This window comes from Hyperolius riggenbachi, chromosome 6, assembly GCF_040937935.1.
Source record: "Hyperolius riggenbachi isolate aHypRig1 chromosome 6, aHypRig1.pri, whole genome shotgun sequence".
Classification (NCBI taxonomy): domain Eukaryota; kingdom Metazoa; phylum Chordata; class Amphibia; order Anura; family Hyperoliidae; genus Hyperolius; species Hyperolius riggenbachi.
In genome coordinates this window covers 205,531,398-205,549,915 of record NC_090651.1, presented here as the reverse complement: position 1 = coordinate 205,549,915, position 18,518 = coordinate 205,531,398, and the positions used below count along the sequence as shown (strand labels likewise).

Below are 18,518 nucleotides of genomic sequence, written 5' to 3'. Positions count from 1 at the left end.
ACAAACATAATAGTGTTCTTCCCATGGGCATATTGTTTCTTTGCTTCCTGTTCCCAAATTGAAATAAGTTATGGGAAGAACACTAAATAATCAAATGGTAGTCTGGGTGAGCTGTAATGACAAAGTGTGTAACAATATCACCTGGTCTTACCTGGCGGATTGGGGAATTCATTCTCAAGATTCTCAGCCATAGTAGCTAAGAGTCATTAGTTTTGTGAGTAGGGCCCAGTTCACAAAGACAATTTTTCATAGTTCAACCCAACAACAAATCTTCAGCAACATAACAGCTGCCAATGAACTGCCACCCTTTATCCTGTGCTTCTAACCGAAGAAGAGGCTGTTATGATTGGCAGTCAGGCATTTGTCAAGCATAGTAGTTGGTCTGCTAATACCAAATACTACATCTAGGCTCTGACAGATGGTTTGTTTGCTCTACCGCTGCAATGAGACGCGCAAGCCAATGCTATTACAAGACTATTACAAGACTCCTGCTGATGGGTGTTTGAGCAGATTGGGTCAGATTAGATTCAATGATATGATTGTTCCTATTTCTTCACAACACCCCCAGTATGTCTGTTATGTATCTATCAGGCAGGGAACACACTTGTATTTCTGTTTTCTGCGCACGTTTTTCTGCATACTTTTTCTGCACACCAAGTGTGTTTCTACGCAGGAAAACGTACACGTTTTTTTCACAACAGCTGATGTAATTGATATTGAGTCATCATGCAGAATGTCAGGGTTTTTTTCTGCGTACAAACAACATATTAAATGTGAACTAGCCCATTGATTAACACGAGCTCTCACAGTTTTATGTGCAGAAAATGCACACGAAAACAGTCAACTGTGTTCCCTGCCTCAAGTTTTGACAGAAGCTCAACTGCTTTATGAAATCATAAGCAAATACATTCAAATGCATACAGTATGCGATTGAAGAATGTTGATCTGATTGGAGGTTGATGGGAAGCTGTAACAACACCAAACATACATGGGGCTTGATTCACAAAGCGGTGCTTACCTACTTAGCACGTCTAAAGTTTTTAGATGTGCTAACCAGGGTGCTAAGTAGGTTAGCACCGGCTTTCTCAATCAGATCGCGCGCTAAGTACCGTACGCAAAGTTTTGCGCAGACTAAGTCCCATAGGCTTTAATGAGCACTTCGCGCGGAGCGCCCTGCGCTCTGTGCAGTGCGCGCGCAAAACTTTGCGCTCATAACTTTGCACGCATTGCGTTTTGCGCACAAATTAGGGCGCAAAAAGCTCTTTTAGACGTGCTAAGGGGCTTTTCACAGGCGTGTTAACAGCACCGCTTTGTGAATCAAGCCCCTGGACTGATCCTTAGAATGTTAAGAGAAGCCATGAATATGAGGCTATGTTCACTTCAAGCAATCATTCCAACAGGGGAACAGGATTTTACTTACGCTCTTCCACAGCTCTGTATTGGATAGCGTTAAGGTATCAGCTAATTCTTGTCATTTTATTTATATGCAATTTGTGTCACATATCAACTGTATTGTGTGTATGGTTGAAAACACCAAAATGTGTCATTTGACCTTTACTATTCAGTGGCAGGAACATGCCGATCGAACTTGACTGGTACAACATTTAAACCATAAATCCTTTTCTTCAAAAACTGAATTATGGAAACAACAAAGCAATAAATGTCTGCAGGAAGATTAGATCCAAGTGCATTATTAACTTCAGGAGTGGCTGGCTTAGTACGTGCACGGCAAGCGGCGGTAACATTCTTACATTAATAGTGCATTAATGTGAAAGTAGATCTTGTTATTGTGTGCAATTAGTAATGAATTCTGATTGTTTAGTACTCTAACCACAATATAATAACAGTTGGCAAATTTTATGACCGAACAGTATTTGATTGAGAGATTCAAAAGTGTTAACAGTTGTATAGCTTGCATCGTTTTCATGCCAGAGCCTTAAAATCCTGGTCTGTAATCTGTTATTATGCCTGTCATAATATTCTCATTAATTGAATAGAATGCTAAATAAAATGACCGTTTTCTCAATGCATGCAGCACCAATTTTTACAACTGGCTGCTGATATGACATGTTTTAGCAAGCCTGGATATGATTTAAAAATAACTGGATAGAGAAAAGGTAAGAGTATTTGTTGTGCAAACAGACTGCAATTTCACTTATGCCAAATCAAGAAAATCTTAAGGGAACTTCCATTTCTGCTTAAAAAAAGATGAATGATACACAAATCCGTGTAATTAAAGAGAGCCTGAGATGAAGAACACCTCAGGATTTATACTTACCTGGGGCTTTCTCCAGCCCTCTGTATTCTGTCTGGTCCCTCAGATTCCATCCGGTCCCCTCTGCTGCGCTGTTGTGAGGCCATGCACGATACTGGCTGTGTGCACCATCCAATCACAATCCCATGGCAGGAAGCATTCTGTGCAAACACAGTTGCAGTCTTGAACTGCACATGCGCAGAATGCTCCCAGGGGGTTGCGCAGCTGGGACCGCACATGCGCAGTGGCCTGCGGCTGGGCCAGTCAAGGAATTTATTATGCCAGGCGCAACAGAGGGGATCAGACCGAATTCAAGGGACCAGATGGACTACATGGGGCTGGAGGAAGGTGGACGAGTTAGTACGCCATCGGTGAGTTGGGTGCCAGGAGAGCCGAATGACAGTAGTGTTGGGCCGAACAGTTCGCCTGGCGAACCTCTCTGGGCCTCTTACTACTTCCGGGTCGCAATGACCCGGAGTAGTATGCCTGCGCTGCCCGGCGGAGCGCGTCCTAGATCGCGCTCCTGTTGCCGGTGTTGTGTCTGATTACGCTGCCTGTGGATTTGCGCCGCCCCGCATGCGCAGTAGGAGACTGTGCGGCCAAATTTCCTATAGAATGATGCTGCTGGAGGTAAAATACTAAATATCTCCGCTCCCACACCTCTTACACTCCCCAAATTTTCAGGGTAGAGAGGGGACCCCCCGAACTACCTCTATACCAAATTGCAGCCCCCGAGACCAGCTGGTTCCCGAGATAGATTTCTCTAATCTATCTCCTGAACCAGCGGGTCTCGGGGGCTGCAATTTGGCATAAAGGTCGTTTGGGGGGTCCCCTCCCTACCCTCAAAATTTGGGGAGTGTAAGAGGTGTGGGAGCGGAGATATTTCGTATTTTATCTCCAGCAGCATCATTACCTTCACACTGAGCATGCGTGCTACTCAGTGTGGAAGGGAGCTTCCGGGCAGCGCAATCAGACATTACACCGGGCACTCTCTGCGCATGAGCGTGACGTCACTCATGACGTCACGCACATGCGCAGAGAGTGCCCGGCAACGGGAGCGCGATCTAGGACGCGCTCCGCCGGGCAGCGCAGGCGTACTACTCCGGGTCATTGCGACCTGGAAGTAGTAAGAGGCCCATGGATTCAGAGATGTTCGCCGGCGAAAGGTTCGGGAACCGTTCGCCACATCTCTAAATGACAGCTCTCCCTGCTGCCGCTAAACTTCTCGTTGGCGTTAAATACTATTCCCCCTCCGAGTCATCGTAACTTTGAAGGAAGTGTAATTTGGGGTCTGGCGATTGCAGGGGTCCTCAATTACTCTTACGCACCCCGCACAGCATAAGATTGCTGCAATGGGGTGCCTGGTTTCAGGGCCCGGTGGTGAGCGCGATAAATATATTCCACTCTCTTGGATAAGGTTGGGTTTCAGTCTTGGTTTCTCTTCAGCAACTATAAAGTAATCCTATAATGAGGGGTATATGGAGGCTTCATCATGCTCCATTACTACTTGTCTGGCTAGAATCCTGATCCTAGTCTCTGTTGCTATCTGAATCCCACCACTATGGTTACATACCGTAATACCATACATCTCTTATTGTTTAGCTCCCAAAATGTAGGGTAAGGGGTCTATTTATAAAAACAGGGAGATCTACTAACAAATCGCTACGTCGTTGTTCATCTACTTGAAAAATCACCTCTTTAAGATAACCACATTTAAAAAGCCATTCATCTCTGCAGTTTTGATCTAGTGCTGATCAGTGATTTCATCGGCAATTATTTTTACCCTTAAATTAACCTTAACTAGCAATCTTTAGCTCCATTTACTTAAATGGAGTCTAAAAAAAGGACTGGGGGAGGGGGGAGAAAAGAGGGTGTTCCTCATTGACATCTATTGGGGCTGTAAATTGCCACTTTAACAATAGTGATCTGTGTTGCTGAAAAAACTCCCGTTATCCAATGTTCTTGACTGAAGCTTATGACGGTCTTCATTTTCGACATGCCAAGCCCTACTTGGCAGTCTCTAAAGTGACAATCAGACCATTTAATAAATATGGTGATTTTCAGGAAATTAGGTGGTGCTTGTGCAAAATGGTAGTCCCCAATAATGTTCCCTGCAAGGTTTGAATCCCTTATATCATTTAAAAGACAGCTAAAGTTAGAGACATATGGAGGCTGCCATATTTACTTCCTTTTAAGCAATACAAGCAGTGGCGTAGCTAGACATAGTAGGGCTCCATAGCAAAATTTTCATGGAGCCATTATATCTAGGTACTCTTGAGCAATGCTTCCTGACCCTACCTTAAAAATATGAATTGTTTGAGCAAGTTACATTCTCATGCTATGCACACTGCTTATAGTCCATTAGCACTGAGACAAGGTCAGAGGGTGGAGAAACTAAGCAAAGTTAAGAGTGAACATATCAAGTACCCTCTGGGTCCCCCCTTATCCAGTGCTCCATAGCAGTTGCTATGGCTGCTATGGCAACTGCTACGCCCCTGAATACAAGTTGCCTGGTGTCCTGCTCATATTTTATGCATTGATTGTATATAAATCACACACCTGAAACCACAAATCAATTCAAACTTCAGTCAAACATCTGATTTCATGCTTGTTCAGGGTCTATGGCTACAAGTATTAGAGGCAGGGGAATCAGCATTACAAGCAGGCAATCTGCATTATTTAAAAGGAAATAAAGATGACAGCCTCCATATTCCTTTCACTTCATATGTCCTGTAATTCCTTATAAAGATATGATCTGTAAAAATAATTGCAATTTTCTGGTGATCTGTAGATCATCATCTTTATGAATAGGCCCCTAAGTATTGGTACAACCATTTTAAGATAATCTTTGTTCTTTGGTACAGCATAACAACATACTACTGCTCCCGGACACTATGCCACCATTGGCCGCTGCCTTTTACACAGCCTTAGTTATGAGAATTAGTTCTGGCAGGTATTTAGTAATATAAATACGGATGCCAAACCTTCCTGTGTTTTTACTATCAGGAGCAGGCACTGTCCTGGCTCATGAAATATCCAGACGTTCAAATTGTAATTATATCATAAAGGCTTGACAGTTAATGTGACACATCTCCCCTGTTTTCTCAACAGTTCCTCCAGATGACCCTGTAATTATTGGTGGTCCAATAATAAGCCTACGTGCCGGAGACCCGCTGAATTTAACTTGTCAGGCAAACAACGCCAAGCCAGCAGCCACTATTATCTGGATGAGGGATGGCGAGGTGCTGAACGGGGCCACATATTCCAAGGTCAGTGTTTAAATGCTGATAATTTTATTGTTGCTGGGGTGACAGGAGTAGTTTCACATCTGCAAGAGAAAATTATAATAGACACACTTTCTGCTGTATACAATATAGGGGAATCATTTCTTTCTCTGGTAAATTATTTGGCATTAACTGTATTCTGTTCAAAAACACTGATTCCGTTATTTAACACTAATATAACAACTGTATCCAGAGTCCTATTTCTAATCATAGCAATATACTTGCTTTCCTCTCCAGTTCACCGTAGTTTGACATTACAATATGCATTCGTAAAGGGAGTCAGTGTAAAGAGAGATTTGCTGTGACGTGATCTGCAATGCCCTTCTATAGCACAGTATGTCATCTTCAGTCTCCATTAGTGACCACATCTTTCCATGTATATACAATCTTACCACACAAAGGGTTGATTTGTAGCTCTTTGAGCTATACCAACTAATATCAAGTCATCCTTTGACCTTACTGTAGGTTGGAACTGTGATAGTATGACAAACTCAGTTCTACCTAGATACAATTCCCAGATGTATATGTGGTCAGCTTTGCCCAATTACTAACAGGTGAACTTGACACTGAAAATGTAGAATAAGACATGTTTGGTCATCGGGCTGATGTTGCCTGCAGCTGAGTGTTATATAAGCTGAACCATGATGAAGCAACTGCCCTTGAAGTTCCTGTAGAACAATAGGTATTCAGGTTAGTGAAATCAATCTTGACAAATATCTGAAGAAAAGTCACCTACTTATTCTTTCAGCTCCCCATATAACCCTCTCCAGCCCCAAAATCCAAGCATTACATTGACTATCTTATCTGCCTAGTTCCCATGTACTTTCTATACCCTCTTCCTCCCACAGGGTCCTAGCTTAAAATCTCTTCCAAATTTCTAACCATCTTCTTCTCCAGCACAGATCCCACACCCCCACACCCATTCCCATTGAAAACTGTCTCTACTTTAAAGCCTGTGGCTGACTGAAAAGTCCACCCAGTTCTCCAAGAACCCAAACCCTTCATTCCTGCAGACATTTCTCAACCACCTATTAAACACCCTAAGCTCTTGCTTTCAAGTGAAGCACGTGGCACTGTCAGTGTTTCTGAAAACACTCATCTCGAGTTTGACTCATAGGGCTTGATTCACAAAAGAGTGCTAACTGTTAGCACGGCCGTTTTCACGCGAATTTGCGCATTTGCGCACGATTTGCGCATTAACCGGTTTTGCGCCCAAATGCGAATTTTCATGCTAAATCGTTATCGTTTTCGCGCGTAAATTCGCGTTTGCACGTGAAACGGTTCATTGCGTGCGAAAATTCGCGATCACACGCAATCGCGAAAATTTACGCGAAAACGGCCGTGCTAACAGTTAGCACTCTTTTGTGAATCAAGCCCATAGTTCCCTCAGTACGTTCTTATACCTGGAAATGTCTACTTAGTGTTGCACAAAGCTTATGTCAGCCACTGGGGATGTAAACAAAGAGCACTGGTAAAGCACTTTTCATTTATCACTGTAATATTAATCTTGCCAGAATTTAACACCCCCCCCCCTTCCCCCAATCATTCATGACATGGTCAGTTCAATAATGAAACCCACAGGGTGCCCTAGAATTTACTGCACAGTGCAAATGTAACTTCAGAGTATATTTTTTCTATATATCCAGAGATTGTGCATCTCATAAGTTCCTTTCCATCAGCCAAATGTTCATCTTAGAGTGTGAAACAAAGCCTAAGTGCCCTGTTTTTCTATTGCTCCATTATCCTGGCAGCCACAATCTTGTTTTCTTATTCAAGCGGTGATAGATTCTACAGAAACATTTCCTTCTATGTACCAGCTCCCAGCAGTCGCTTCCATAATCCCTGCGGCCAGAGCGTACAGATAATTAAAAAATGCCTGCTCAGAATGCAGCCGGAGCAGTGCCTGTTCCTTCCCAGCATGCTCTGGGGCTCACCACGCTCTATGGTGGCTCCATTGAACCAAGAGAATGGGGAAAAATTGAAAGCTTTTGTGAACCTTTAGCATATCATTATATTCCTCCAATATCTTTTGTGCTTGGTAAAATGCTACAAAAGAAGGGGAAAAATGAATTCACTTTCTCCGGACAGAAGGAGAGTCACGTTCAGATGAATATTTCAATAACCTGGATTTAAATATTTAGCCCTTTCATGGCCGTCTGTGTAGGCACACCACAATGCAGCGCTATAATTTAGCTAAGAACACATCAGTGATGCAGAGGATTAGGAAGCTGCGGAATTACAAGAAAGAAGAAACAACACTTATAGGTCCTACAGAACCTGTGGTACAAGTGACTGAAAACAATGTTACCTAGGAGTGACAGCAGAAGAGGTCTGATGATCAGAATATCGCTGCCATGACAGGGTGAGAGGTCTGTTTGGGACACAATCCATGACAGGTGTGTGTTGTGAGCAGTGCAAACAGCGACATTTGTTCTGATACTTTCACACAATGAATCGCACTGCCATCCTCTACATTTGCTCCAATCACCTGACTGTTGTGCAAGCAAAATTAGGAGTGTGTTCTTTGTTTTCAGAATACTATGTAATGTGAATATGGAGCTAGGATGGTCAGATTGCTTTCTCTGTCTTGTCTTAAAGAGACTCTGAAGTCTCCTGACAATCATCTTTTTATTTAAAAAATGTGTTTAACATGTTAGCCCTACCTAAACCGCCGCATGCCCGCGGCTGTAATCTAACTAAATTCCCCTTAACTCCCTGGGGGGCAATCCGGGCATCGCTTCCATGAGAGGCAGAGCTATGAGCCGCAGCTCTGCCTCTCAGCGCATCTATCAGCCCGGATCGCCGCCTCTCCCCCGCCCCTCTTAGTCTTCCTTCACTGAGAGGGGCGGGGGAGAGGCGGAGATACGTGGAGGCGGGGATTTAGTTAGATTACAGCGGCGGGGATGCAGCAGTTTAGGTAGGGCTAACATGTTAAACACATTTTTTTAATAAAAAGATGATTTTCAGAAGACTTCAGTGTCTCTTTAATACTGCTGCTTAAAGGGACTCCGAGCAGTGCGGAAACTATGGAAAGATGCATATCATTTTAAAGCTCTCTTTCTCCTCTTTCCAATGATATATAAACCACCACCCTACGTCTTTTAGTTTTTGTGATTTTCGCAATTGAAATTGCCGCGGCCGCGATTTCAATTGCGAAAATAGAGAAAACTAAAAGGCGTAGGGCGACAATTTATGTGTTGGCAGAAACAGGATAAAGAGAGATTTAAAATGATATCCATCTTTCCATAGTTACATTGTATTACACAGGGCGACTTTTTCTCAAAATCAGCAGCTCCATTCAGCAGAAAAAGTCGCCCTGTGTAATACAATGTAACTATGGAAAGATGGATATCATTTTAAAGCTCTCTTTCTCCTCTTTCTGACGACACCTAAATTGTCACCCTACGCCTTTTAGTTTTCTCTATTTTCGCAATTGAAATCGCGGCCGTGGCAATTTCAATCACGAAAATCACAAAAACTAAAAGGCGTAGGGCGGTGGTTTATATATCATTGGAAAGAGGAGAAAGAGAGCTTTAAAATGATATGCATCTTTCCATAGTTTCCGCACTGCTCGGAGTCCCTTTAAGTGATACAAGGCAAGAACACTAATTTAGGTTCCTTGCAGTATGATTTGGGAGGATAATCACCTCCTCTCTATGTATAAAATAAATGCAGCATTCAGTCCTGAATCTTACGGAAGAGATTTAAGGGGTGGAGTGATTTGTTATACCTGTGCTGTGAAATGAGCCTATGCTCACTTAAAGCATCCAATTACTTCCTGAGAAATTAAAAAAAAATAAGAACCTCACTACACACAACGTCAATTCCCTGCTCTTCTTAAAACATGTGCTTAGGTAAACTATTAGTCTGTTAACTCCTATGCATTTTGGTGCTGGATCTCTCGCCATGCCAAAACTAGTCAGAAAAAAAGCACCAGCATTATTATTATTACTAGTTTTATTGACTGATATAACACTATCATCTTCAGTGGCACTGTAGGAAGTAAGAAACAATATGGCTGCATTAAAATACAGATTTTGGTACATAATACTGGAGTGGTAGACAATATAAATGTTATATTGCACTTTTTTCTGGGGGATTAATGAACAAGAAGTCAGGTGTGCAGTGGTAAATGTTGTTCTTCACTATTCCACCTTCTTTTTATATGAGAAATGCACTTGTTTGTCATTTAGTTTGTCAACAAACCCTGCAAACAATGTAATTGAATTTCCTACCTGGCTGACAATCCCAAGGGTCAATTTCTGTCTGTGATTTCCTGGTGGGACAGATGATGAGAGGGTCTATGCAGGAATGGTTATTACTTCCTCTGAGCCATTGTTAAACAGACATTATTCCATCCCTTCCTCCTCATTTTTATGACTGAAAATTCACAGTTATGAAAACTATGGCTCAGAAGCCCAGGAACCATGAAACAGGTGAACTAGATGCTCACTCATTTGGGTGCAGGGAGTAGGGATGTACTAATTATCAGGCTTTTAATTCAGACTGGTGGGTATCAAAAGTGTCTAGGTCTAGAAAAGTCAAGGGTGGCCAGTTAAGATCAGGGAAGTATTAGGGCTTTGAGTACTGTATATACCTAAGTATAAACCTAATTTTTCAGCATAAAAAATGTGCTGAAAAGTTACGTCATCAACTTATATGCGAGTCAGTGGAGCAGGTTTTGTTACTGGCAGAGGAGCGTAAGGATTGCGCACTAGTGATCCTGCTCGGCAGCTTGCGCCCTGCTGTGTCTGTGCCCTCCATCCCCTGCAACATGGTGTACATAGTGGGCTGCTCAAGACTACCTGTGTCCCCGGGCTTGTGGAGCGGAGTGTGCAAGCATTATGACAGTTGTGCAATGATAGTGGATTCTTCCTGTGTGGCAATCACTGTGTCTCATATCTATGACGCCATCTATTGGCTTCTTGTGACACAGCTGTATGATCCCAGGGCACATCTGGCTATGGGGAGGGGGACTGACTTGTACTGGGGGAACATCTGGTTACAGTTGGGGAGGGAGCTTATACATGAGTCACTTTTTCCTGGTTTCTAAGGGGAAAGTGGGTACCTAGGCTTATACACGGGTTGGCTTATATGCGAGTATATACGGGTAGTGGGACTAAAACACTAAGACTAAGACTAAAACATACTATGCTTATATTTCCTAAGCATTCAAAGTTATAACTACCTGCTGGGTATTTTTGTATCAATTCTCCCAGGAGCCTGTATTCACAGACTTCAGGCACTTAGCCCCGCCCCCTTGTGGAGGAAAGATTGGGTATTTCATCAGGGAAATTATAAATTATAAAATAAAGGCTGATGGTCATTGTTTTAACCACTAGATGAGATTAGTTACCGTAGTTAGGGTTCAAGGTTAGTTTAAGGTAAAGTGGGAGGTTGTACAGAATGAGAGTTGTACAGAATGAGAGTTGATAGGTTAATTAGTAGGCTGCAGGGTTAATGATAGCAAAGGACAGATAGAATGAACAATATTCAGAATATTGAGGTTAAAATGGATGTACATGACAAGATTCCAGCATAGTGTTGCCAAATGCAATAGTTGTATCAGCTGATACATTGCTATCATGTTTTATGTTTTATTATTATTATTTCCTTTGAACTTGCTTTAAATGATTTTTGTTTTAATAATTTCCCTTCTGCAAAAGTATTTTTACTTTAGGCAATTTATTAAAGCTGTGTATTATGCTGCTGTTTACCCTACAATTTGCAGTCAAGTTAGCAGGTCTATATTAAACAGCCTTAGATCGTCTTAGGAAATTGATGGTCTAACATTGCCCCTAATATCTGTAGCCAGTGATGGAATGTTTGTTGCTGGTTCCTTATTGATGCCATAATATTACACTCATAATTCCTCTTATCTGCCTATAATAGTATTTTATTAGGACAGTCCATTGGAGATAGGCCAGTATTTTGTCACTACAGAGGTCTGCACTGGGGACACTACATGATCTAAAATGGTGCTGCTAAGAAGGATTTAGTTTGTAATTATACAGAAATTACTCTGGTCTACATTTAGAAAGCATTTGGAGACACGTAAAAATGACAATGGGAATCCATACAGCCTCTAGCATTTTTCCTTTATACTGTATAGCTGAAATTTCGGGGGATAATCAAGATTTCTTAGGGACACCAGTGGTGAGATTTTTGAGGTTCTATGTTCTGATTTGCAGACCTGGCACAGTTTATACTGTACAAGGAATCCCACTCGCCTCATGTTTGATTTATTTTACATTATGGAGAATGTAGCAGGAACAGTGTGAAAAATCTCAAAATGTTATCACTCTGCATAGTATTAACCCTCTGGGGGATAATCCCGAGCTGAGCTCGGGGCAAGCCGCCACAGAGGATTTCTCAGGCCCTGGTGGGCCGATTTGCATAATTTTTTTTTGTTGTATATACAACAAATACAATATACAATATTTGTTTTTTTTGTTGTATATACCGATCGCCGCCGCTCCGCGCTGATTCGCCGCTACCCGCCGTGCCGCGCCGCTCCCCCCCCCAAGACCCCGTGCGCAGCCTGGCCAATGAGTGCCAGGCAGCGCTGAGGGGTGGATCGAGACTCCCTCTGACGTCACGACGTCGTTGACGTCGATGACGTCATCCCGATCGTCGCCATGGCGACGGGGGAAGCCAAACAGGAAATCCCGTTCTGAACGGGATTTCCTGTTTGATTTGATTGCCGGAGGCGATCGGAGGGGGTGGGGGGATGCCGCTGCACAGCGGCTATCATGTAGCGAGCCCTGGGCTCGCTACATGATTTAAAAATAAAAAAAATTAAAAAATAGTGCTGCGCCACCTCCTGGGCGAAATAATTGAAACCCCCAGGAGGTTAACCAAGAGACAAAATAATTCAGCAGGTATTTCAGTCCACCAGACTCTGTCTTTAACTAAAATATCACAGTTGTATGGAGTGACTGTGATGCTGGGAGGTCATACTTTCTGACCACCCAGCGCAACAAGGCTAAGAGCTGGATAATGGAAGAGGTTACACAGGCTGCCCCGAGCAACTGCAGCTCTGGGCTTCCGATATCACTACAAATAAAACACAATGGCAGAGCAGTGCGATGTTGCGCTGCCTTAGTTCGCACTGTGCTGACTTAGCAATAGCAAGCATTCAGACAGGTACAAGACAGGACTATAGATTGGAGCGTAACTAGTAGCAACCACAGCTCACAGTCACATCCACAGAAGCAAAGCAAGCAGGCTAACAACAGTCACTAGCAAGCATCCACCCAGGCAAGACAACAGGATAGAACGTAACTAATAGCAACTGCAGCCTATAGTTAAATTCCCAGAAGCTAGAGTAGCAGGAATACTACCAGTCACCAATGTGGTGATGGCAGAATCCAAGCTATCTGGATAATGGACTTCACTGACCCACCGTGGATGCAGCGAATGTCCATCAAGCATGGAACTGGGCAATAAACAATAATAAGAAAAATAACAAACGGCTCAACTAACGGATAAATATATATTAGCAAGTGTGCATATATATTTATTAAGAACTAGCTAAAGCACAAGTAATAAGGTCACATAGAACTACAATAACAGAACTATACAGAGTAACAAGGTGCCCAGCAGATCAGCGTACTGACCACTATGACGGGCGGGATATGAAATGGGAGGCAGACTTTTATGCTGGCATCAGCCAATGGATGCAGGTATGCAAATCTCCACACAGCTGAATGGTAATCACTCAATCCTGAGCTGGCTTGATTACCATTTGCTAGCTGGCTGTGAATGCAATGGACTCCCATTAGAAATACATGCAGTATTATGTAACAACATGCATGCAGGAAATCTAGGCCTATCTGGCCACAGCTCAGCTGCAACAAGCAATTGGTGCAATAATGACAGCATCCTGAACTGCCCAGAACTGCAAAGTGATTGCAAATGACAATGAGACTCATTGCGAATGCACAACCGAATGCTAGCAGATAAGCCAGAACTGTCCGTTTGCAGCTCCACTGCAATGGACAGAATACGCTACAGGAGGGATCCTTACAGTGACCTTTTAAAATAGGAAAGGGCTTTCAGAGGCAGCAGGCTCCAAATGGACTGTTCAGTCTGCTTATTAATACCTTTAACTATAAAGAGCCTTGAGATTCTTGTCAACAGTACTTCACCTTTTCCCTGCTTCTTTTAAACTCCTGGATTTAGATATCAGTAGACAGAGGCTAGAGAAGGCAAGCATCAAGCAAAAAGTCAAAAGTGTTATATTGGTCCAAGTCAAAAGCATATTGGTGCTACCCCCTATTACTCTCCTATCCCAGTACCTTATTGTTGTGGCAGCATAGGTATGGCCTTAAGTGGATTTCGGTACCATAGTACGGTGAGATTTCACTACAGTCTGAAGCATGTAGCATTAGTTTTGGAAAATTTCCAGTACATAATATACCTTATCTCCCAGAATGCTTGAAGCAAAGGTGTGTTTGTGTGTGTGTGTGTGTGTGGGGGGGGGGGGGGGACTTCTGCATTGCCAATCAGCCTAGGCTAAACATCACTGGGAGAATAGGGCTACCTACTAATACAGTTAAAGGATGCATTTCTGGTGTTGAAATCAGGGAAATTATTGTAAAAGTGTGTGTCCTGTATAATTTACTGCATTCTTGTATGTCACTACTATGCCTCTTTAAAGAAGACCTGAACGCAGACCTCCCTCTCAGCTCTAAAAGATAAGCAACAGTATAATGACCTTTACAGAAAAACATTTCTTTGTGACATCTTATACAGCTCCTTCAGAGTTAATACAGTGCAGTTACTACCTGGTTTGCTGATAGCACAGAAGGGTTAAACTCCTGTGCTTACATTTACATAGCTCACAACTCCTCAAACAGCTGGGAGCTCAAATTACACTAGCTTATTAATTGCTGAGAAGGGAGAATCAGACAGACTGTTCTCTATAAACACATGCAGGGTAGACACAGGAAAGATTTCTCTGTGTTTGTCTTCTCTCCTGTGCAGAAGTTAAAGAGAAACTCCGACCAAGAACTGAAATTTATTCCAATGAGTAGCTGATACCGCCTTTTACATGAGAAATCTATTCCTTTTCACAAACAGACCATCAGGGGGCGCTGTATGACTGATATTGTGGTGAAACCCCTCCCACAAGAAACTCTGAGAACCATGGTACTCCTGGCAGTTTCCTGTCTGTGAACCTTGCTGCATTATGGGAAATAGCTGTTTACAGCTGTTTCCAACTGCCAAAAAAGCATGCAGCAGCTACATCACCTGATAACAGTAAAAATGTCACCATGTAATTCAGGGATTTAAAATATTTTACAATGGGCAAACACTAACTAAATCATTTATACATAATTATTGTAAAAATGAAACACTTTTTTATTACATTATTTTCACTGGAGTTCCTCTTTAAGGTCCACTTTAAAAAAAAGCTGGTATGATTTTACAGAACATGATGATTCTTAAATCATAAATCATGACATTAAATTGGAACTACAGGCACCACATAAACTGTGTCTGAAATAAAAGCCTTGTACACTCTGTAACCAAGAAATTTCAAAGTGCTTTTATCATATCTTTTCAAGCATGGACCTTCCTGAATTCTGGTAGCACTGGAGTTTTCCCATTGGTAAATTGTATGAAAGACTGTAAGATCCTAACTAATTAAAACAATACATTGTGTCACTATCTTTCATTTCTACTGTTTAAAATGGGCATTCTGGGAACAACTGTTTCCATGAATAAAAGATCAGGTTACGTATTTTCAAATGTAGCATCCTTACTGTGTCTAAAGCTTTGTCTTCCAAATCCTCGCGCGTACCCGCCTCGTCACCGCTCGCCCGCGCGTGCGTCGCATTCGATCCGCCCTCGTCCCCGCCTGGCGCCGCTTATCTTCCGCTCGATTCCCTGCCATTGTCCCCTCATGGGGAACGAGCAGGGAATCGGCGGTGGCAAGATCCGACCTGTCGGATCTTATCAATCGAGCCACATCAGCGGCTCACAGTCTAATTTGTATTTTGTGGGAAACACAGATACATTATGTATATTGTGTGGGAACGCTGTCGCATTAGGCATATTTTGTCGGGAAACACAGTTGCATTATCTTTATTTGGGGAAACACTGCCACATTGTAACGATCAGTGTCAGCACACAGAGGGAATCTGATTATTGATGATCTGCAGAATCATCAACAATACAGATGTATACTTGATTATGGATGATCTTCAAAATCACCAATAATGCAAGTATGACTAACCTCTGGACACCTAATGAAGTGTAAGTGTTTGGTGCAACTGTAGGCTATCTCCCGTGGGGCGGGAGACACAGATAACTTAGGCCAGAGACTACCTGAGGAGCAGGTAGCCCTCGGCTGTGCAGGGACTCTCCTTAAGAGAGGGGATAGAGATATTCTGGCAGACAGTGATTCCATGGTAACCTGGTAATCAGCCTGTACTGCAGCCAAGGGACTCCTATGGGATAGAGGCCACTGGCTGCACTGCAGGAAGGACTCTCTGATGAGCGAGAGGTCCTTGCAGCTAACTGACACTTGGTGGATTAGTGTCACGGGTAGTACAGACAGACTGAACACTCGAGGGGTGAATGACAGTCAGAAAGGTCGGGCAGGCCAGGTCAGTAACACACGAGCAGATAAGGTACAAAGACAGGAGGCTGATTCGGTAACCGGCTCCAGGCAAGGTTGGCAACTGATAGGCAGAGGTACCGAATCAGAAAGCAAGAGAGAGGTCAACAGAGCAAATGGTCATAACAGATATAAAGCACAATCCTAGTCTGGGGTGTGAGGTCCTTGGTCTCGACACCCAGGAACTAGTCTAAGGAATAACACAGTATCCTATGCTTGGGTGTGAGGTCCTTGGTCTCAACACCCCAGAACTGGTCTAAGATATAACACAGCAATGACACAGTAATCCTAAGCTTGGGTGTGAGGTCCTTGGTCTCAACACCCTGGAACTGGTCTAAAGTATAACACAGCAAATAACAAGAGAGTAATCTGGCTAAGTGTGAATTCCCAGGTCCACCTGGTTCTAACACACTGTAGGATCTGACTAAGGTCTGAGTGCTCACACGTAAGTATTCACAACGGCGGACAACCAGCAACTGACAGGCAAGATGTATATATACTCCAGCGCTCCTCAGCGCCGCCCCCAGCCACTCAGCCAATCAGGAGTTCCGCTGGAATCAGCTGATCGTCCTGGTCAGCTGATACCTCTTCTGCTGGCATAAAGGTCCTGCCTTCTAGCGCGCACGCGTAGCTCTCCATCTGTGTGCACTAGAAGGCCCAGGCAAACCCGACGCATGCTGCTGTGTGGAAACCGCCGGTCTGAACGCGGAGACAGCCGCCCCGCCGCCAGACCGTGCAGCAGCATCTCCGCTATTCATTACACACATGATGTGTATTTAATGGGAAACACTGCTGCATTATGTATATTTTCTGCCATAGTCATAGTATAAAATACTACCATATTTGCACTCCCTTGGCATGCATATCTACATTAAATGACTGCAGCTCATGATAGCGCACATGCTCTCACAAGTCCCACGCACGCCCGCTCCCATCAGCTGTAATAATAGCATGTATTGGTGCAAGGTAATGTGTGTTCCCTTAGCCAATACATGCCTGTTATTGAATGATTACTGTTACACCCAATAACAGTAATCATTCTCCACTGTGTCACATGACAATCTGCAAAAAAATCGCAATCGCTAAGCATTTAGCAGTTGTGATTTTTCATCAACATTGCCAGAGAAAATTGCAATTGCTACACACTTGCTCTGGGCAACTCTAAGGCTAGCATTCACTGAAGCAAGGTAACTTTTGTTCCCTGAGCCAATGAATGGCTGTTATTTGTGAATGATCATTGTTGTAGCCAGTAACAGTGATCATTCTCCACTTAGGGCCGTGTCACATGACAGTTTTTGAAAAATCACAATTGTCAAGCGCTTAGCAATTGCAATTTTTCCTTGGCGATCAGCAAACACAACCCAATCAACCCCCCAGTGTGAAATAGCCCTTACCACAATTGGATATGAGACTCATGTCCTCTTCAATTGGGCATTCATTTGGCAGCACTGATTTTCATTCAATTTGATAAGAATTATCAAATCAGATGGTCTATCGGCTGCCATCTACAGATGTATGGCCACCTTTAGTGGTGAAGTGGTTAAGACACTTTGATCTGGTTACACAAACACAGAACACAGAGCATGGCATTTCTTCAGCAACTATATGTGAAGTAAAGACTTTTCATTGTGTGCTGCTCAATAGTTTGGATCACATTTAAAGGAATACTATCGATTCACATATTTTTTTCAATTGACACAGGAATTGTTTGGGAAGTGCTGCTAAGTACTGGTGTATACATTTTAGTAGCAACTTATTTGTTTACTGTTAGCAAAATACATTCAAAGTTTACTGACGCCAAAACTAACGGCTGACTGAGCCATGAGGAGAGGGGAAATTCCCCTCACACTTGATCAGTCAACTCTTACTCCTACTTAGCACCCTGGTTAGCGCGCCTAAAGACTTTAGACGTGCTAAGTAGGTTAGCACCGCTTTGTGAATCAAGCCCTATGTGTGTATTCACATTGTCCTTTATGTGTGTATCCACATTGTCCTTTATGTGTGTATTTATTGTCCTTAATGTGTATGTACACAGTCAGCCGTCACTTATACATGTCTTATGACTAAAGATGCATTTTGAAATCTCACGCCCCCCAAAAAATCGTTACTGTGCCACTGTACCCACACTGGCTGCCCGATTCTCGGCCAGGGCAGTCGTTATTGTCCGCCATACCTGATTTCAGACCAGTGTGAGTATGTGCCTTAAAGCGGACATGAGCTCAGAACTTCCTCTCTGCTCTAAAAGATAAGCAACATCATATTAACCTATAAAGAAAAACATTTCTTTGTTATAGCTTACATTACAGAACTCCTGCAATAAATCAGCAGTGTCTATTTCCTGGTTTCATGGAAG

At 43.0% G+C, this 18,518-nt stretch overlaps 1 protein-coding gene across 5 annotated transcripts in view; it reads left to right on the top strand.

Moving 5' to 3' along the window:
- KIRREL3 (kirre like nephrin family adhesion molecule 3) overlaps nt 1-18,518 on the top strand; it is a 1,384,273-nt gene that overhangs the window by 968,943 nt on the left and 396,812 nt on the right. For all 5 annotated transcript variants that reach the window (XM_068240337.1, XM_068240336.1, XM_068240335.1 and 2 more), the window contains exon 5: nt 5,366-5,523. In XM_068240337.1, coding sequence (XP_068096438.1) covers nt 5,366-5,523 — 158 coding nt within the window. The remainder of the gene's footprint in view (nt 1-5,365; nt 5,524-18,518) is intronic.